Source organism: Podarcis cretensis (assembly GCF_951804945.1).
Source record: "Podarcis cretensis genome assembly, chromosome: 15".
In the NCBI taxonomy this organism is placed as follows: Eukaryota; Metazoa; Chordata; class Lepidosauria; order Squamata; family Lacertidae; genus Podarcis; species Podarcis cretensis.
The window spans coordinates 12,132,684-12,154,520 of NC_137185.1; the positions used below are offsets into that span (position 1 = coordinate 12,132,684).

General features: G+C 43.3%; 1 protein-coding gene across 2 annotated transcripts in view; it reads left to right on the forward strand.

Moving 5' to 3' along the window:
- The first annotated feature begins 4,028 nt into the window (after window positions 1-4,028).
- UBE2G1 (ubiquitin conjugating enzyme E2 G1) overlaps window positions 4,029-21,837 on the forward strand; it is a 33,752-nt gene continuing 15,943 nt past the window's right edge. The window contains exon 1 of one of the 2 annotated variants that reach the window (XM_079955925.1): window positions 4,029-4,413. In XM_079955925.1, coding sequence (XP_079812051.1) covers window positions 4,368-4,413 — 46 coding nt within the window. In that variant the 5' untranslated portion in view covers window positions 4,029-4,367. Of the gene's footprint in view, window positions 4,414-5,500; window positions 5,616-21,837 lie in introns of those variants that run through there. The other variant, XM_079955924.1, reaches the window with a different exon arrangement.

A 21,837-nucleotide genomic window follows, 5' to 3' on the forward strand; every position in this document is an offset into this window, starting at 1 on the left:
GGAGAGGGAGACTAAGGAAAAAGCACACCCAAAATTCTATTATCTCCGTATTTATATAAATGGCATGATTTATGGTGTTTTCTTCTGAGTCATAATTCATTAATGACAGCTCAGGTTCAGTTCAGAACATCAAAACTCTCCCAATGCTCACTTTGCTGGATTAGTTAGGTCAGGGGCTGCTAACCTCTTTGGGCCAGGGGGCACATTTTGAATTTTGAGTGTGTGCTGTGGGCACCAGTCACAAAATGGCTGTCATGGGGATAAAGCCTGTTGTAAGGGCGTGTCATGGGATGCGGGTGGCGCTGTGGGTTAAACCACAGAGCCTAGGACTTGCCGATCAGATGGTCGGCGGTTTGAATCCCCGCAACGGGGTGAGCTCCCATTGCTCAGTCCCTGCTCCTGCCAACTTAGCAGTTCAAAATCACATCAAAGTGCAAGTAGATAAATAGGTACCACTCTGGCGGGAAGGTAAATGGCGTTTCTGTGCGCGGCTCTGGTTCACCAGAAGCGGCTTAGTCATGCTGGCCACATGACCCGGAAGCTGTATGCCGGCTCCCTTGGCCAATAAAGTGAGATGAGCGCCGCAACCCCAGAGTCGGCTACAACTGGACCTAATGGTCAGGGGTCCCTTTACCCTTTAAGGGTGTGCCATAACCACAAAATTAGAGCAAGCACTCATTGCTGCTTCCTCTTGTCCTGGACAACCTCAGACTTACCATAGTCAGCCGGTGATGTCCTGCTGGTCCTGATTGTGGAGATCACACAATATTGATTCTTACACACACACCCCGCAACACACACACACAGTTATGCTGTAGCTGCTTAATAACAACAGGGAGTATCCCCCTGTACCAGGAAAATATACAAGGTGCCCAAACCACACTCACATGCATCCACACAGATTAAGCACATGTGCACCTCTCTCTCTCTCTCTCAGTCAGTCATATATGAACTTTCTCTCTCTCTCTCTTTCTCTCAGTCAGTCAGTCATATATGAACTCTCTCTCTCTCTCTCTCTCTCTCTCTCTCTCTCTCTCACACACACACACACACACACACACAGAGAGACCACATGTACAGGGTGAGTCCTTTAAAAGAGGCCCCATGGATACAGAGTACACATGTTCCATGGTGCCTCTTTTAAAAGACTCACCCTGTACATCTCTCTTCCCATGGGAATGTTCAGAATTTTTTTGGAGGGGTGGAGAGATTTTGTGTTTGTGTGCACTGCGCATGTGCACGTGAAACTTTCCCGGGAGAGGGCAGAGGGTGGAGCGGGCTAATTCCTCACACAGATTTATTTAAAATTTGCTTGTGTTGATTTAAATGTACCAATGCAAATGTCAAAATCATTGCTGTCATTTCAATGGAAATGCATTTCTCCGTAATAGAGAAGCCTGGGACCACATCCTCATTGGGCTTGCTTAGTCGGCGGCCTTAGTGCTAATTGCTGATGTGCATCTTTAGTATGCCTCCAACCTCTCCCTACATAGGCTCCTTTGGACACATCCACACCATGCATTTATTTTTAATTATTATTTTTATTTTAAGCAGATGCTACTTACATGCAATCTGATGTACACGGCACATACATAAAACAAATGACCAGGTATATACGGTAAGCTCACAACTTACAATGGGGCTATGTTTCAGGGATTGCACCAAAGGCAAAATCACACAATCAAAACCCATTGGGCTCAATGGCGGGAGAGATTGCCAAAGCTATTTTCCTGGAACCCTGACGCCTTCCCTCAAAGGATCCTGGGAGCTGTAGTTTGTTCAGGGTGCTGAGAACTGTAGTTCTGTGAGAGGTAGCAGGTGTTGCTCACAGTTCTATTTAATTACAGTGGTACCTCGGGTTACATATGCTTCAGGTTACAGACTCCGCTAACCCAGAAATATTACCTTGGGTTAAGAACTTTGCTTCAGGATAAGAACAGAAATCATGCAGTGGCAGCGCAGCAGCAGCAGGAGGCCCCATTAGCTAAAGTGGTACCTCAAGTTAAGAACTGTTTCAGGTTAAGTACAGACCTCCAGAACGAATTAAGTACTTAACCCGAGGTACCACTGTATATGTATATGTATATAATTAACAAAGTGGTGAGGAAGCTAATAATGAAATTCATTTATCCCTTTGGATCTATTTATTAAACAGGGCAGCACGGGCATGCCTTTCTGCTCCACAACCGTGAAGATTTTACTCTTAAGTGGTGCGGACACAGCTTGGTAAGAGTTGCCAGGTTGCAACTCAAATCACACAAAGATTTGTATGTGAATGAGGTGGTGAAAGCCCTGCAGGATGGGAGTCAAGAGAAACAGCCTCCATGGTTGTAGACTGTAGTTTAGCAATTTGGCGGCCATGAAGCTCTTGGGCAAATCACTCTCTCACTAAGTGCAACCTACCCTGCAGGGCTGTTGTGAAGCTGCAAAGAATGCTGAGCAACTACAAACAGCAGCAGTCTGAGGTCCCAACTCTGGAATTTACTGAATAAAAATACATTAAGATGCCCCATGCAGGAGCAAGAGTATGTTTATTTCATTATGAGAGAGAATTCCTACACTGCAGGGATTAGGGCAAAAGGTTGCTGCGGCAGAAGTTGCTGTTTGAGTCCTGTTACCTCCCTTTCTAGAACCTTCTACAAAATATAGTACTCTCCAAGGATTAGCCCCCAAATCTGCTTTCAGTTGCACATGCTTTTTAATCGTGCTTTTTCCAAGTCCGAAACTGCAATACTGTTTCCTCACCACTGTGCCAATAGGCAGAAGGTTTGAGACTAGTAGTTGCCATCTTCCTTTTCTGCTGGCGCTTTCGTGCTTTTGCAAGAAGCCAGGCAGGCAGAAATTCCACAGTGTAGCTTTCACCTGTGAAAATTACTGCCTGTTAAAGTCTCTCTCACACACAAAAACAACAAAAACCCTTTCACAATGTGTCAGGAAGTAAGGTGAGAGCTTGGTGTTTCTCAGTTATAAATAAACAAAAGTCATGGGCTGTTGCAAACGCTGTTTGAGACCAGTTTTTACTATCCCACAAAGCACCATGAAAAAGGTTAAAAAGAGCACCATATAAATAAATAAAAACATACAATTACAAAACAAGGAAATCTTGGGCCTTAAGCTCAGCAACGGTGCGAGTTCACTGAAATGTCTATATTGCTGGTTACTGTGAATAAAAGATCCTTTTGATACATTATGAATAGATATATTGTTTATATAATTGTATTTAATCTTAGATTCTACCATTTCAATAATGTACTATACTGTCTCTTGTCCGACCTATGACCTGATTATATGAAGTATTTGCTTTCTTTTCTAATATGCTCTGCATTGTTAATATGCTCTGCATTGTTAATATGCTCTTTCTAATATGATCTGCGTTTATGAAATTAAAATTAATAAAATAAAAATAAAAAGGCAGCAATTACAGAAAACTACAAACAAAAAACACACAACCGTGAGATTTGAAAGCCACAATTTGTGTATTACAGTTTTGGTCCACACACGAATTTATACAATGAAGGACGTATTATAAACATTTTAAATACAATTTTTTAAAATTGTGTGCGTGCCTTGTGCGAAGTTGGAGTAAAAAATTCTCCCCGCCTGCCCCCCCCCCCATTTTGACAAACTTTTAGGGTTAGCAAAGTCAGGCAGGACGGCTCTTGCCCTTCCCAAGATGGCGCCGAGTTCACTGAATCAACCTTCCTCCCTACACAGCGCTGCTTGTCTCCCTCCCACCCGTCGACCTTCCAAACATGGCGGTCGCCTCCCTCGCTCCTTTGTAGGCGGACCATCGAGAGAGAAAGAAAAGGAGGCGAAAGAGCGAGAGAAGGCGCCTGCGCGGAAAGAGGAGCGAGCAGTGCGCCTGCGCGCCGCGGCGCCCGAGTGCAGTGAAATTCCGTGAAGAGGGGAGGGGGGGCTGGAAAAGAGAGAAAGGAAAGATTTTTCCTTTTTTTTAAAAAAAGGAAGAGGGAAAGAAGAGAAAAAGCGGCAGAAGCTGAGGGGAAGGTTTCCGTGAGGGAGAGAGAGAGAGCGAGAGAAACGCGGGGCTGGCGGGACCCCTCCTCTTCCGCCACGCGTCGCCCGCCACCGCCTCAGAATCTCCTCAGGAGCGGCGGCGGCTGCTCCCCCTCCCCCTCGCCCCCTTCCTCCCCCCCCAACCCCCGGACGAGGGACGCGAGGCGGCGCCGCTGAGAGGACGGGAAGGCCCCCGGCGGCGGCGGCGGCGGCGGCGGGGTCGGCTCGAGCGAGGAGGGGCGAGCGCTAGCCGGCTGGCTCTAGCCCGGCAGGAGGAGGAGGAGGAGGAGGAGCACGCCGTCGCCTCCACAGCGGCCGCCCCAGACTCCCCTCCCCGGGCACTGGCGGGGAGAATGACGGAGCTCCAGTCCGCGCTGCTACTGCGGAGACAGCTGGCAGGTCGGTCCGTCCGTCGGTCGGTCGGGGCAAAACACACCACAGCGCAGGCAGAGGCAGGCAGGCCCGTCTCTCCCTGCCCCCCTCGGACCTGGCCGGCCTGGGGTTCCTGAGGGGAGGCGGTGGGAGGAAGTGGGGTTGGGGGAGGGGTGGTGTGAAACGTGGTCGGAGGGCGCTGGTTTGGGGAGCGGGGGAAGAGCTAAAAGTAGGGGGTGAGGCAGGGGTAGGGATCGTGGAGGTCTAAGGGGAGGAAAGTTCCCCGAAAAGGGGGCACTAGGTTAAAGTGGTGAGGAGGGGTAGGGGGCTTTGGTATTTGGGGGAAGGGGGAGAACGTAAGAAGCAGGGTGGGAGTGTTGCGGTAGGGTGGAAGTGAAGTGGGGCGCCTGAATATTGGAGGGTAGGTAGGGGGTTCTAGGTGGGCTTTCCCCCACCCCTTGCTGGGTGATCTGCCATCAAGTGATCTGGGTGAAGGTTTCTGGTGACTTCTTGTCGGCTGCCTTGGAAGGTTTTTATATTCTGAAAGGTGGGGTATATGGAATTGTAATAAATGGGTGATAACTGGTGATAAATAGGTGCTAAGTAACTAGGAGGAGTGTGGGGATCACTGGGCAGGGGTAGGCGATGCTTATTCCAGAAGGGGGCTCCATGTAGTTTAGTTGGAGGTAGGGGAAGCCTTACTTACGTCACCTGAGTAGGGAGTGCTCAGGTGAGGAGTAAAAAAGGTGGCCGATCTGGAACGAGGGAGGTGGGGTTAGATAGAGCGATAGAGGCCAGAGGGCATGGGCTCTGACACAGCAAGTAGGGTGTAAAAGCAACTTAGGGAGTGCGTGGATAAGTGGGTGAGGCCGGGGGGGGGCAGATCATGGGGTTGAGGTTGGTGGGGGCAATCTTTGTGCATGGAAAGAGGAGTTTGAAAGTACAAAAGAAGCATTACTGGGTTTTAAATATTCCTGCTCTCCAGTCTCTAGTACAGAAATTGGCAAAGAACTGAACGTGAACAGATAGCTAGGCACCATGAGGGGAAAGATAGGAGGCGTGATAAAGGGCTGGGAGATGGTAAGCCGGCTATGTAGGGCAGCTGGAGTTAAAACAAGGAGGAGTGGCTTGGAAATGTGCTGGGAAGGAGTACAGGGGTGGGGAGACCTGAGTGAGTTGGAGAAGGGGCATGAGAAGTGCGAGAAGGATCTTGGCGATCAGTTGGGGTGGTAAGTTTGGGTAAGTTGAGAGGTAATGGGAACAGGCTGGCAAACAGTAGCTAAGGAGACTTTAAGTGAGGCAAACTTTGGGTAGCTGTAAAGTTTGATGGGGATGGCCTGAGAGCTCTGAGTGAGACTTGGAAATGAAGGAAGAGTAAGCAGGCTGGGGTGGGTTAAGTAAGGGCTGAAAGTGCCTAGATGAAGTGGGGGGGAAGCTAGAGAGGAGGTACATTCTGACGTTTGAGGATAGACTAGGTTCTTTATGTGAATGATAGGTGAGTTATTTGACAGATTGAACAGAGCAAGGTGTGGCTTGTGTAGCTGGGGTGGACATGAATATTTGGGGTGCAAAATGGTGATGGAAGATGAAGAGGTGACAAACAGAAGGGAACATAAAGTGTGTGTAGAGTGCAGAAGGAATGATTAGAATCATAACTGGAGAAACAGACCCTGGTTAGTTGTGAAGATGAGTACCATTATTTGGAGGTGGAACCTTAGCTGTTGAGTTTAAAGCATTAATAGTTGAACTCTGGTCATGCCTGAGGAACTGAAAATGTAACCAACTGTGTTGCTTTTTCAGTGGTACTGTATGAAAGTGACATCCCCATAGCTAACAGGCACCTTGTGTGAAGGGAGGTCAACCGTGCATTTAATTTGGTTTATTAAAGAATGCTTTGGGGCGCTACATTGATTTATTTTGTCCTTCTTTCCCTCCTTCCTGTTCCTCCATGAGTGTTCCCATGTGAAGGACTGGAAACTAGAGAGGAGAAACAGGTTGAAGTTTGAGGATTGTTTATGTGAGTGATAGAGGATTTACTGGACAGCTGGAATTGGGAGCAAGTTGTGTCTTCTGTAACTGGGGTGGGTGGACAGGAATCTAGATTCCTGCTCGGTCTATAGGATAACATTGTACATTGCCTATTTTGAATAAAGCAGGGTAAGGTTGACATTTGTAGATTATTATATTGTGGTGAAATTTCAGGGGAATTAATATTTTAAATCCAGTGCTTTTTTCTAAAAAAATGTTTAGGGGCACTCTCATTTTGACTCAAGAAAATCACCATTTTATTCTTCAAATCAGGGGAAATAAATACAGTAAATGGACAAAAGTACGAAGATTCACAAAATGTTTAGGGGTACCTGCATTCCCCCCCGAAAAAAGCACTGTTTAAATCCATAACAGAGAGAGCTATCATAGTCCTCAGTGCCCCCCCCTCAATATTGCTGACACTGCTGCCAAGGTTGTTCCTTTCTAACCCCTTCTGCTTAGCTAGGTGATCATTGTCTCAAGGCTGCTTTTTTCAGAAGTGGCAGGATGTGGGTAGTGAACTTTTCGATCAGAAGTGACTAGATCTGAAGCTTGGGGATAAAATTTGTGAAGGATTGTAACCTTACAATGGGGTTTGGGGCACTGGAAAGGATGTTGTTGGAAAGACTGGCTGCTTCCTTCACTTATCTAATTTGCTTCCACAACTTGCTTCATAACTACTCCCCTCCCCCTTCCTTTGTCCCTGGCCTTGCTTTGCTAACACTCTAGCTACTGATTCAGAGCTTGTCCTGTCCCAGCAGGCATGCACGTAGGTTTCCTGAGTGGTTAGACGTGCAGTGTAGCCCCATGTGCTACTCATTGCCAGACCGAAAGAGAAATGAGCCAACAGTGGCTGCAGTCCTGGGTGTAGAAAACAGCATGTGTCACTTCTCTTCTCCTCCTCCTCCCAACTCCTGTGTTCATGCTTTCTTGTAGCCTCTCTGACTCCTCCTGTGAGAATGAAGTCGTTCTCCCCATACAGATTCACCAGTCCTTTGATTAAGATGTTGGTCAAACCTAACAGCCTCCTCTTCCCTTGTGTAAAAATACCGGTACTTGCAGATTACAATACAATAATCAGATATATGGAGTTTGATATATTAAACGCCGAGGCCCTGGTTTAAGAGTATCAGAAGGGGTGTACAAGGGGAAGGAAAAAGATTGCTGCAGCAGTATAAAATAAAGGAGCCTATTAAATGCCAACAGAAGGTTAAAGTTACTAAAAGCAATGCAGGGTGTCTTATAAAGTTGCCTTTAATCTTAAATGCAAGGCAAGTAAATACCTAGGTTTGTTTGCTTTGGCTCTATCAAATAGCACCATACTTCCTCTCAAATATGCTAGTACAGCAGCTAAATACAAATGTTACATTATTTTAATTGTGTAAAGTACTATGTCAACTGTCAAAATGCCTTTTGTAGCAATGCGAAAGTAGGTATTTTTTATTTTGTATCATGTATGTTATCCTGTATATCTGCATGGAAAAATCAGAGTATCAAACTCCACAACATGCAGTAAGAACAAGATACTAGTATGAATTGCCCCTAATACGAACTCTGAGTTGTGACTGCAACACACATCATTGGCCCTCTAGGAACCCCAAAGGGGTTGGGGAAGATAGAAGGGACAGTTAAGGATTCCATTTTTCTGTTAACATAATATTTATATAATTGGAACACCAATTAGAAACAGTAGTGTTAAGCAATATATGTAAATAGTTGAAATAAATAACATAAAAATGCTTGATTGATGGCAGAAAGATGAAGAAATTAATGTAGCTTGGTATTAGGTAGAGAATTTTTTAAGGATAATGTAAAACCAGGGTTTTTATGAATATAAACAGATCTGTAAGGCTTTCCTCCCTCTGCACTCCACATCGTGAGTTTCTTACGAAAATCTACATGCAATGCTTGAAGTTAGCCAGGCACCAAGTGAATTTTGCAGCTTATAGAAATGAAAATAGTAGTAGTAGCAGTAAACTTAATGGGACAACCATAGCTCAAGGTGCTATTTGGTGATTAGATTGTATATCTGGGTTTCTAACACTGCCTACATGCAATCAAACCACATGTCTAAATCCATGCCCTGGATAGGGTGGCTGTACTATTAATTTGTGGAATGGTTATAGCTCAGTAGCAGAGTACCTGCTGTGCATGTATGTTGAATGTTCTAGTTCAATTCCTGGTATCTCTGGTTAAAAGGATCTTTGTGAGTTGGGCTTGCCCTTCTGCCTAAGGTCTAGGACTTTACAGAGCTAACTCTGTAAAAGGCACCTTCATATGCTCATAATCCTTTAGGGTTTTTTATAGTGCAATCTCAAATGCTTACATCCTGATCCAGTTCTAATAACATGTAAAAATTGAGTGATATTGCATCGGGATGTGACTGCACAACCCACTGGAAGTAATGCAGTGTGAATAGGCAGCACAGTTTTTAGAGAGATGACCTTCTGAGGTAGTGCTAGCTAAACTTCTATTCTGTCCTATGGCCATATTATACCAGTTCTGTACCGGATGCACTATTTGCCAGTGTATTCTTGCATCCAGTTATCTTTGAAGCACTGAATTACTTGGGGTCAAGTTATTTGAAGGATCACCTGCACTTGGACCTTAAGATTGGCAGCAAAGGTTCTGCTCATGAGGCCAGCGGTAAGGTCCATCAGGCTGGTGGGCACACAATACAAGGCCTTTTCAGTGGTGGCTCTAGCATTGTGAAATTTCTTATGAGAGGAGCACTGTTGACTGCTTTTAAATGGGTCAAATGATTAGTGGTTTAACTCAGCTTTTAATTGAATAATGGTCCTGGTTTATACTGTTAAGTTGTAATTATATTGGTTGCTGCTACAAGTAATGGCTGATTTGCATGGGGGTTACATTCCTGAAACCCATGCACGTCGGCAGAACGTGCGTTACCCCATTACTCTCCCTCTTCTGGCCACTTGTGGGTCGCCAGGATGCATTCATGCACGGTCACTTGTCAATTGGACACAGGTGAATTGATAGTTGCTTGTATTTTATTGTTACTCTGCAGTGAAGCAGTTTACTTTTTGCTTTGCGTAGTCACCTTTTAAAATTGTGTTACGATTTTATTTGTGAATGGCCGAAAGGGAGACAGAGAAGGGAAGGGAGAAAGATGGCATTGACATTTGGATGTATATCCAACTGACACTTGCAGTTTCTACTCCAGCAAGTGATATGGCTGCAGAACCTTGTGCTTCTTACCGGGATTGAGGCAGGATTCTACATTTTTGCTCTCCATGCTGCCCTCTGACAAGTGTAAAGATCCCAACCTTTGATCTGGAGAAGTTGTTGGAAATAATCCCACCTGTTGTGCAGTGATCCCTGCTCTCTTTTCAGTACCAAGGCTAGGCAGAAGGCTGTTTCTTGGCAGTGCTAAACCAAACAGACAACCTCCCTCCCGCCCCTATTTCCAGAGCTGGAAAGGATGGTGTGGGCTTCTTTAGACACTAAGCTGCTGAGCCACCTGGGACACTTGGGCAACACTTGTTTAAGTCCAGATCCAAACTCAAATGAAGGATTGTCCCATACTTTGTGCAAAAGTGTGAGGCCAGGGACCAGTGAATGGTCAGGTCCTGGTGACCCAAATGTTTGATCTGGCTTCCAGGGCCAGCCAAAAGTTGTGGACCCTTGATGATATAATGCTATTCATAATACTAAGTTAATGTGAATATGACAAAAGTTGAAATTTCCAAGATAGATTTCAGGGTATGTGGATCAGAACTCCTTTGAAGTGAGTATAATAACACATTATATGTGTCCATATCAGTATGTGTTTAGTTACAACAGGATCTGGTAGACGTAGATACATATTCCAGACAAGGCTTTTTTTATTAAAAAAAAAAACCTGCCAAAAATCTCACAGGGCTCTGTTCGAATTATGTTCTGTGTCAGAATCTCTGCAAAGTAAAGCTTCCTCTTGATTAAAGAACTCTCCTCGCAAAAGACTGATCAGGAAATTCAGACTTCCCAGCTCTGTGTTTCCTATGTCTCACTGCTCCAAGAGGGTTACTCCCTTGTGCTGCTTATGTTCCCACCCCCCTCCTGTTCACTGGCACTTATGTTCCACTTTCAGCTGTTCTAATCTTTAAACAGAATGTTAGCAAGTTGTATTACTGTCTACTTCTGTCACACATACATCAGCTGTGTTATTAGGCACTTAACTTCTTGAGAGCTGGCCATTTTAGTCTGTTGCAGGGCGGGAAAGCATCTTGTGACACCTGAAAGACTTAACAAGTTTCTTGTGGCAGCTTATGCCACAATAAATCTAGTCATTGAGTGCCACAAGATTCAGATTTATTGTAGACAACTACTTGGGATACATGGTGTTCTCTCTCCTTGGAATGGTGTTTACTAAGGTAACTATTACAAGAGCTGAGAAACTCAAGCATACATTTGAGGGTGCCATTGATCCCCATTAAGTAGCAATGCCTTAAGCAGTATAATTCCTGCAGTTTGGACAGAAAGCCAGGCGGCTTAAAAGGATGCAGAAGCTATGCATAGTTAATTAACACCTTTTGGGTGACTGAGTCTGATGTTGCCTTGGTAGTGATGTAGTATTAAAAGTACCGTATTTTTCACCCTATAGGACACACTTTTTCCCCTCCAAAAATGAAGGGGAAATGTGTGTGCGTCCTATGGGGTGAATGCAGGCTTTCCTGGGCTTCCTGCAGCTCTGCGCCACCCTCCGAATCCCCGCGCGAAGCCGTGCGGGGCTCCGGAGGGTGGTGCAGAGCTGCCTGCGCTCCAGGGCTTCCTGCAGCTCTGCGCCACCCTCCGGAGCCCAGTGCGAAGCCGCGCGGGGCTCCGGAGGGTGGCGCAGAGCTGCCTGCATTCCGAAGCCTGGTGCGCGCTGAAGAGTGCGCCCGAGCTTCGCGCACCTCTCTGCAAGCCTGGGGAGACCGGCATGGCTCCCTAGGCTTGCGGGTAGCAGGCAGTTCTGGGGTCGGGGGAAGCTCGGGCTTCCCTTGCGCTTGCCCCGTGCCTGGGGGGGGAATAATTTTTTTTCTTTATTCCCCCCCCCCCCCAAAAAAAATTAGGTGCATCCTATGGGGCGGTGCGTCCTATGGGGCGAAAAATACGGTAACTTCTTACTCTAGTAGCTTAGTGCTACCATTATATGAGTAAGATATCTGTAGGTTCACTAACCAGAAAGCTGCATCAATATATGCCATAGTATGGATTTCCTTTGCATATAGCACTTTTCCCCCTCAATAGAAAAAGAGCAATGTGTTTCAAAAGCAAGTTCCTTGCTTTAATAGCACTTCACATGATAATTTTCCTTGAAGGAGAAAATTCTGGATCTTCTTTTGTAAGGTTTACAGTTGAAAAATCCTGATCATGCTGAAACTTCACCATGGAAGTTTCTCAGACTGTTGGACTTGGGGCGGGGGTGGGGGGGGGGACAGGGCATTGAATCTCACTTTAGGAAGATTTTGGGTAACTTTAAAATAGAACTGTTAGCAGACAATGTCTTAAATGAGTTTATATTAATTATTATGGAGAACTGTTGCGTACAGTGGCCAACTTCCAATCATCAGGTGAATGCTTTCTCTCCATTTCTTCTACAGTACAGTGGTACCTCAGGTTACAGATGCTTCAGGTTACAGATTCTGCTAACCCAGAAATAGTACCTCAGGTTAAGAACTTGGCTTCAGGATGAGAACAGAAATCACGTGGCAGTGGCACAGCGGGAGGCCCCATTAGCTAAAGTAGTACCTCAGGTTAAGAACAGTTTCAGGTTAAGAATGGACCCCCAGAACGAATTAAGTTCTTAACCCGAGGTACCACTGTACTCTCTTTCCTGCCCCTTCCTAGCTGGCGTATAAAGTACTTTGCAACTGTGAAACAAAGAGCTTGGACAGCAGTTTGGAAATGCAACTGAACAGAACAGCAGATTCTAAGATGCACAAGTTTTTTATGATAAATATTTGTGCACTTTATAAAACCTGTATCTCTACTGTTCTAAGTTGTATTACTCTACTGCGTGGTCCGATAGAATACCTTTTTTAAAAAAGTGGTATCTTAAAGCAATATTATGCCTAGTGTATGACCAGGTTTCTTAACTGTGGGAAAATTGATACTTAAGATGTAGTTTTTGTAGATTTTTGAAAGTCTCGTTAGTCTTCTGTTAAGTAAAGTCCTTTTCAACAAAGTGAAACGTGTGAATTGAATGCAAATGGTGTATTAATGGAGATTGGGGAGGCCAAGAGAAATTATTACTGAACATGTGGCTGTAACATTCTATGATGAAATGCTGTGTTGTGTGATATGAAGTGTGTGTGTGTGTCACAGAAAGAATGAGAGAGACCAGGTGGTGGGCCCTATGAGCTCAGAGGGCTTACCACATCTTTTCAAAGACCTCTCTAGGAGCCGCGTTCTGGTTTGGTGGCTCACTTACTGTACTGTGTGGTAAGGACTCTGAGCTTGCACTGCCCATCTGCTGATTTCCACTCATTGTGATGTTGGTGGAGAGATAAGTGGAGGGAATGCCTCAGTGAGCAGCATAGAATGCACAGTTGCAGCATAAGTTGAAAGGTCCCACTATGGAGTGTAGTGGCTAGTGTGGCTGTTCCATACTTGGTGATCTGGCATTTGGAAAGAGACCAGGCATAGTAGAAGTGGGTAGAGCACAGCTGGGAGGGTGGATGGGGGGGTTGGAATGAGAGACCAGATAGAGGCTGCATGCTGCACCTGGTCTACAGACCAGTACATACTGGTGGAATTGATATATTTGTATGAGACCTACTAGTTCCAGTCACAATCTAGAGTGTTGACTTGTTGACTAGCTGATTATTTTACTTAAACAACAAGGTATGTGAACAGTTAAAGGCTTCTTTTTTCTGACAGTTATGAAGCAATGACATTGTAAACTATCAAATGTTTAAAATAGTGCAATGCATAGAATAAATGTGTGATTGATATTCATCCAACTTGCAGTTCTTGGTTTCTTATCCTGGAACTGCAAGAATAGACCAGCGACAGACATTTTAAAAATGGATGAAATAACAGGCAGCAAACTATACAAGAGAGGTAATCTTTAAATGCTTTGTAAACTATGTTGTGGGGGGAGGGACTGGACCCTGCCCCCTACAGGGATGAGGAGCAAAGAACTGACTCTTGCCTTTATGTCAGATGACAGAATTAATGATGCAATTAAAAGAAGCAGTCTCTTAGATTGTGGTATTCTTGGCTCTACTGAATATTTGACTAGTTAATTCTTTATTGGTTTCCCATCTTTAGTGACATCCCCTTGAAGTGTCCTTTCAAATTCATTCATTCATAACCACCCTCTGATCCATCCTAAAACATTTGTTCTTTACAGTATCTTTGAACTCCATCTTAGCAGAAGTGTGAGGTTAGCTTCTTCACAGCAGTATGGATGGTTATTCAAATACAGCTGAGCTCAGTTCTTTTCCCTTGGTTCTTTTGATTTTTGAATGGTCCAGGAGGTAGGTATCTATCTATTTTTCTGCCAGTAGGAGAATACTTTTCTTCCATTAGCCAGATGATCTCTTGTGGTCTCCTAAGATTCTTTCTCCTTGGGATACATGTATTTCCAGCCCAGATTTGACTACAAGGAAAATGTTAATTTATTATGTTCAAGCTTTGGTGATCCAAATGATAAACCAGTCTTTTCACTGAGAAGAGTTAAAGCATCAGAATATTTTGCTTTTGAGGCTCTTGGTTCAAGAGAACTGTTTGCCAAGCATGTCTTTGCACCAGTAATGTAGTTTCATGTATGGAAATCCGTTGTGGTTCATTATGTGAAGTTCTTGAGTAGCACTGTTCAGCATTAATTCTAGTTGAATATGGCACACAAACAAGAATTTGCAGATGTGATCACAATTAGGCAAGGCAACATCTCACTTGATGCCTTCAGACCTCCCATTCTTAGGCTGTAGAAATTGTAAATGCAGCTAAAGCTTTGAACAGATGCTTTAAGACCTTTAAAGCACAGTAAATCACTTCAGTGATGAGAGCAGCTTACTGTCGGGACTATTTGGCTTTTATAAATCCGCATGCGCAGAACACTGCATGAGGCGGATCTAGTCTCTGGCATCAAACTTAGATTTGTAAGACTTTCAGCCTTCATGCTTCAGAAAAACCCAAACAAACAGATTTTATTTTGGATATGTACTTTTCCCATTATAAAGGCAGTGCATGCAAAAGGCTGCAGCATTCAGAATCGGAAACTTTTACAGTATTGGTCGCTGCTTTATGACATCTGGTCACTGATCCTTGTTGTCCCTTCACCTTTCGCTTATCATACTGTTCTTTGCCGGAACTGAATTCTGCAAAGCTATATATTTAATCTAGGGCAAAACCTAAAATCTCAGGGTTTTGGTTTTTTGTTTTTTTCATAGGATATGAATTGCCCTATATTAAATACACAATTGCATTGAACTGTATCTAATATTTGGAGTAGACCCATTGAACTTAATGGACTTTACTAACATAGGTCCATTAATTTCAATGAATCTACTTGGAGTTGAACTTAGTTGGACACAGCCTAATAAATCTCAAAAACTTCAGGAAATGGTTTTCAGCAATAATATCCATCATCAATACATAAAGCTAATCTTTATATAGAAGCAGCTGGATGCAAAATACTGGGAATGAAACTAGCTACAATTCTGAGCTGTTTTACATCAATTTGAAAAGACAGACTTTTTGACTAATCAGCATTAGAAGAATATACAGCTTCTGATTCAGAAATGTGGCCACTTTTTGTATTTCGGGGGGCGGGCAACCAAAGGTGGCTTAGTGGAAACAAACTTTGTATTTTTTTTTTTTTTACATGTGCGCAAATCTAAGGAAGATGACAAGTCCAAATATGAAGTGATTAAATCAGGCGTAGACAAACTCGGCCCTCCAAATGCTTTGAGACTACAATTCCCATCATCCCTGACCACTGGTCCTGTTAGCTAGGGATGATGGAAGTTGTAGTCCCAAAACATCTGGAGGGCCAAGTTTGCCTATGCCTGGATTAAATACTGTCAACTTGAATTTGAGTGTCAATTCCTATTGGAGCATTATGAAGCAAAAGGTTATGGCAATAATCCACTTAAATGCCATTATAAATGAAAAATTACAGTGGTACCTCGGGTTAAGTACTTAATTTGTTCCGGAGATCCGTACTTAACCTGAAACTGTTCTAAACCTGAAGCACCACTTTAGCTAATGGGGCCTGCTGCTGCTGCTGCTGCACCGCCGGAGCACAATTTCTGTTCTCATCCTGAAGCAAAGTTCTTAACCTGAAGCACTATTTCTGGGTTAGCGGAGTCTGTAACCTGAAGCATATGTAACCTGAAGCGTATGTAACCTGAGGTACCACTGTATAAATATTTGTTTTGCACAACTTTATGTGCCCAATTCAATATGATTGTAGTCTTTTGTGAACATTATTACTGGGTTATCCTGCTTGAGTTTTATTGCCTTAGTAATAGTTGCCTTTTAAATAATTATTTTAGCTAAACTGTTTTTTACTGAATTTTATTAGGCAACATGGTAATTTTATTAAACATTCAAGTTTCCATGGCAGAATAGAAGCTACCGGTATTCCAAAGACTCGTACTAGCAATTGTGCTGTGTAACTTTTCTTTTTGTTTAAGTTCTTGACACAATAAATAGACTTGATTTCTCTATGTTCCCCTTTCTTGTCATAATTCCTGCTGAAAAGTTGCATGTTCTCTGAGCACTGGACAAAATAAAGTATTGTAAGGATTTCTAAGGAAGTAAAAATGTCATGAAGAAATAAAGGTTTGCCTTAGCAGCTTTTGACACTGTTTCTGCGCACTCTTCATGTATGTCCTGACTAGAAAGCAGCAGCAAACCGTTCATGCTTGATGCAAGCTAGAGACATGTTTCATTAGTCAGTCTCAGTGACAAGTTTGCACCATTTGCATTAGTGACCATGTCTCCATAGACTTTCACAGTTTGAGAACACAGGCCAACATGCTCAATTCATACCTGTTTTTGAAATACAGGGCAGTGATACAGAAGTGGAAGAAGTATTGGATTGGCAGAAGGGTCTCCCATACTGTTAAGTTTAGCTTGTGGGAAAGATAAACAAGCAGGCCTGTGCTGAGCCAAGTGTAAAATAAAACAACTGCAATTTGTGAGAGCACAGAGTGTTGGCAAGCCTGAGCTGAGGCGTCAGAGCTGTTTTACAACTGCTGCTATTGGTGGTTAGACCATACTAACAAAACAGTAAAGAGAAGCTAAGCTTAGTGAGTAGATGGTCTTGTTGATTTAAATAGCTATTCCTCCACAGTGAATCGCTTTTGTTTTGGAAACTGATTGATTGATTGATTGATTGATGTTCATTTAGGTTATCTTCTCAGTTTAAGAGGTCATGCCCTAATCCAGTCAGTCAGGATATTTACTCTTTGGAATTCTTGAGTTCTCTTGTTGGTAGAACCACTTACTATCTAATGAGCTTACTTCCTCCCACCAAAACTTGCATCTAGCCTAATCACTTGTGTACTAGAGTATGATCAGTTTTGGACTTATGACAACATTTTGCTTGCTCCCTAGAGAGTTGAGCCAAAAAATATGCATGAATGGATGCTTTCATATGTTACAGTATGGTGTCTGTGCGTGCACATGCAAAATACACAAGCCGCTGCATAATTCTGAAAGGACTTCTGTTGTTCAAGGTGTCAACCTACAGCAGTGATTTAGAGTGGTCTCCCAGTATGCTGGCTATAAATGGATTTTGAATGACCCATGTATGTAGCCAAACTTCCTCAAGAAATTGATTCTAATATCTATTTTGTACTTAAAAGGGCACAATGCAACATGGTGCAACTGAAAGCAGGAAAATGGCTTCTGTTTGGTCCATGAACCTGTTACAGTTTTGCTGCAAGTATTGGAACCCTAAAAAAGCTCATCCAGTTCCTTAAATGAGAGGTAACTCATCTTTTTTGACCCAAGGGTCATATTCACACTTCAGGGCTGCATGCCAGATACGGGTGTGAGCAAAGTTTGTGTGGTCAAACTGCACACACAGGAACATATTCTCTCCCCATAACTTACTTGAAGGTGGGGTGACTCAGTACTTTTACTTCAGTCATCAAATAATTACTCTGATGTCCAGGATTGGGGACAATTTCCATTCTCATCAAGGTGCTGGGCTCTGCCTGTGTCTACTTTACTTTTTTAAAAAAAATTGCTGATGCTGCCAGAATTTATGGTGTCTTGGGTGGCCAGAAAAAAATGGCTTGGGGCCAGATAAGGATAGCAACTACATCCTGAATTCAAGGGGAGGGCTGTAGCTCAGAAGAGCAGATGCCTTAGAAGCAGAAGATCCCAGGTTTCATCCCTGGTGTTTCCAAGTATGGCTAGGAAAGAGTCATGCCAAAAACTCTGGAGAGCTATTGTTTAGTCAGTGTAGACCAGGGGTCAGCAAACCTTTTCAGCAGGGGGCTGGTCCCCTGTCCCTCATACCTTCTGGGTGGCTGGACTATAAGCCATGCACCCCCATGACTCGCCCCTCCCTTCTCCACAGCACCGGACGAGCCCTGGTGGCTGCTTACCTGTGTCTTGCGAGCAGCAGGGGCTGGCAGCGGGGGCGGGAAGATGAGCGGTGCACCAAAGGGCTCCGGCGAGGGGCTGCTTAAAATGGCAGCTGCTCAAGCTCTGCTGCTGCTGGCACCAACAAAGCCCAGCCCCCTTCCTCCTCTAGGCAGGGCGGGGAGAAGCCAGGAGGAGGGAGAGAGGAGGAGGCACCGCCACCGCCATGTGAGGGAGAGGGAAAGAACACATGCACTGGCGATCCATGCGGCGATTCCTGGTCTGTCCGCGGGCCGGATCCAGAAGGCAGTTGGTCCTGATCCGGCCTGTGGGCCTTAGTTTGCCAACCCATGGTGTAGAAAGTACTGAGCTATGTGAACTAATGGCTTGACTCTGTATAGCTTTATAGCAGCTGATCATCCTATGTTCCCTAGTTCGAACCTGAACTAAAGCTGCTGTTCCCAGTTTTATGCTGACTGTTTTGAAAAGATTTACTTTTTTATTCCTTCTATTTGGTTTGAAGACTTTGCCACAGCTAGTTATGAATTTATAGACAAAATTTCTAATGTTGTAAATGGTATACCTGGCACCAAAAAGTACTGTAGCACTAAGGGGTGCAGAATGTTGAAGGGACAATCTTGTTTATTTAAATTTCATTTATTTGTTGCTTCCCATAAAATAAATTGAAGCAATTTCACATTCTTCAGAAACTTTAGCAAAATGTTTACGTTACTTTCACTCTATACTACAGTTTTAAATCTTTGGTTCTGTAACCGTACACTGGCATTATGCAGTGGGTTCCACCTTCCCATTTTTGTGTTACAGGTAAGAATAACTTGTATGGCCACTTGTTCTTAATGGAAAACTTAATCCATTCTGAAACAGGTGTACAGTTGTCTAATCTCTTACAAAGCTGTAGTTCTTCATCTTCCTAAATCAGCCTTCCTGGCAAGTAAGCATTAGTATGTCAAATTTGGATCAGTTTAACATTGTTGCTCATGTAGATCCAAATAGCTGCACCCCAAACCAGCTTTTTTGCAGCTTGATTCCTGTGCTTTTCAGTGGCCCTCATCTGATAACTGATGACTAGTTTGTGTATTCAGCATCACTACTGAATTTCCTCAGCTCAAACATAGCTGGTTTGCTGGTGATCTCCAGCTTATCTAGTGTATCATTAAACCCAAAGTACATGTTTACTGTGATAAATGTTTTGGGATGCTTTTATGGGAAGCAATTGATTAATTAAATGGAGGGACATGGTTACTGCTTGTATACCTTAGTGCTTAAATAATAAGGGGCTTTATTCGTAATAAATAAATTGAAATAATATGCTAAGATATACCAGATACTAGCAATTCTGTAGATCTTGTTAAATAGCAGTAATATAAAGATAAATGGAAGCAGGACTTTCAATACAGTATTCCAGAAGTCTGGAATTGTTTATTTTTTAAGGGAGCCACCTTTTTGATAGCTACAAGCTATAGTGAAAAGTGGTAAGACAGCCTTCCAATGTCATTGGACACCTTGGAAGTCTTGGAAAAAGAGGTGATGGTAGGCACTGACATTGCAGTAAAGTGGAGATTTTAAACATCTGGTGGAAATTTGAGAAAGCAAATATTCCTGTGTCTGTAGTTGCCAGTGTCTTGAAACAGATCTATAGATATGATGTTAAAGCTGTTTGCATAGTAGAATTAGGTAACAAAATGTTCTAGATCAGTGGTTCCCAATTGGTGGCCCACAGACACCAGGGGTCTGTGTAACCCACCCAGGGGGTCATTGGGACTATTCACATAACAAAACTACCATAGAGATATCAAAATTTGCAAAAGTAGGTGGTCTGTGTGTTGGCTTTTGGGGAGAAAAAGGGTCCACAATACTTTCAGACCCCTGAAAAACAGGGGTCCCAATTAACTAATTGGGAATCGCTGAAGTTCTCACTAAAGCTTATCTTCTCTTCCTTGAATAGGATGTTCCTTGAGTTGTTGAGGCCTTAGCGGACAGATGGTATCAACTGCTGCTGGGTTTTGGAACTCTTTATAAAGAACGTTGTGGAGGTGCTGGGAGTATAGTGATGTAAAAAGGACCTTTCCTCAGCATTCTTGTTGCTTTATTGCCTTGCAAAGCCTACAGTGGCCAGAGGGGAACAGCCCTCTTGCAACCATGTTACTGAGCACTGGGTCTGGATTAAAGTAGAATGTTAGCGTCCAAAGAAACCAGTAGGTAGCATACGATTTTGCATGTTGCAGTAGTTTAGTTCACTTGGGACAATGCAATACTAGAATACTGATCTAAGCTTTGGTTACAAATTCAAGGAATGAGGAAGCAAAGCTGTGTACTGCTGTGTAGGAGTTTTGTTGGTTTATAATGATAAGGTGTTTAACCTGTTATGGATGGGGCTGGACTTGCCTGATAGGTCAGGTGCACATCTCTAAGGTTCTCCTAGCTGCATCGCTGCCATTGGAGCCCCAGTGGAGGCCTTACTGATGTTGTGCATCTTTTACAAGCCTAGGTTGGTGCAGAAGTTGTAGCCTTTCCTAAGCAGGGATAGTTCAGGCATAGTTTCTGGTAAACCCTCATTTGGATTGTTGCAGTGTGTTATATGTGGGGCTTTCTTTTGAATATTGATCAGAAACTGAAGTTACCATAGTATAAAATAAAGCAACTAGATTGCTAACTAGGACCACATATTGTAGTGTATCTCACCAGCATTAAATGAGCCTTGCTGATAGCTGCACTGTTTCCAAATCTAGTTCAGGGTGTTGGTGTTGAATTTCAAACCATTAGGGCTTAACAGGCAAGTACATTAGGCCCACAACTTACATGGGGGTATTGCGTCTAAAGCCAAAATCACTTATAGTCAGAACTCATTGGGTTCAATGGCGGGTGGGATTGCCAAAATCATTTTTCATGGAGCCCTTCACCTTTTTCACCATACCTCACCTTTTTCACCATACCTTTTTCACTGTTACCTCAGGTAACAGACGCTTCAGGTTACAGACTCCGCTAACCCAGAAATAGTACCTCGGGTTAAGAACTTTGCTTCAGGATGAGAATAGAAATTGTGCTCCGGCAGCATGGCGGCAACGGGAGGTCACATTAGCTAAAGTGGTGCTTCAGGTTAAGAACAGTTTCAGGTTAAGAATGGACCTCTGGAGCGAATTAAGTTCTTAACCTGAGGTACCACTGTATTTATATATTTCCTAGGTGCCTCCACTATGAAGTTGAATGCCACAATTTCAGTTGTTGGCTGGTTTTAATTTAATTTAAATTATTTTTAATCATTTAAGTATTTATAACCTGCTCTTCATTGAATATTTTCAGTTCCAGAGCAGGGGACAATAACAACAACAATATAGAAATATATGGATAAAATAATATAGAAAAAATACAGAATCCATAAAAACAAGTTCAGTAAATAACAAAATAGCATCTCCATCATAAAGCAAACAAAGCTAAAGTCCAATAAGGACAAAAATTAAAATCTTCTATGTAAACAAAGAATACAGGCAAGTCAGCAGACTGAAACAACCAAGTGATCTTAGCAACAGTTTCCACCCCATCTCTCATCAGCACTGTGCTTTTCTATTGTTTTATATGTGATGGTTTATTGGTATTCTTTTCTATGTAATAATAAATCTCCCTGAAATCAATAGTTGTAGGTATTGGTTTTCTCAGCTTATATTTATAGCACTTAAAAACTAGGTGCTGCATAAAATATATAGACAGGCCCTGTTGAATTGACAATTTAAGTTAGACACAGCACCAGAAACAAAATACTAAAGTTGAACAGTTGATGAGATAATTGATCTAATTTTTAAACAGAGCTTGGATGGCCATCTGTCAGGGATTATTTAGTTGCAAGTCCTACACTGAAGAGGGTGGAACTAGATG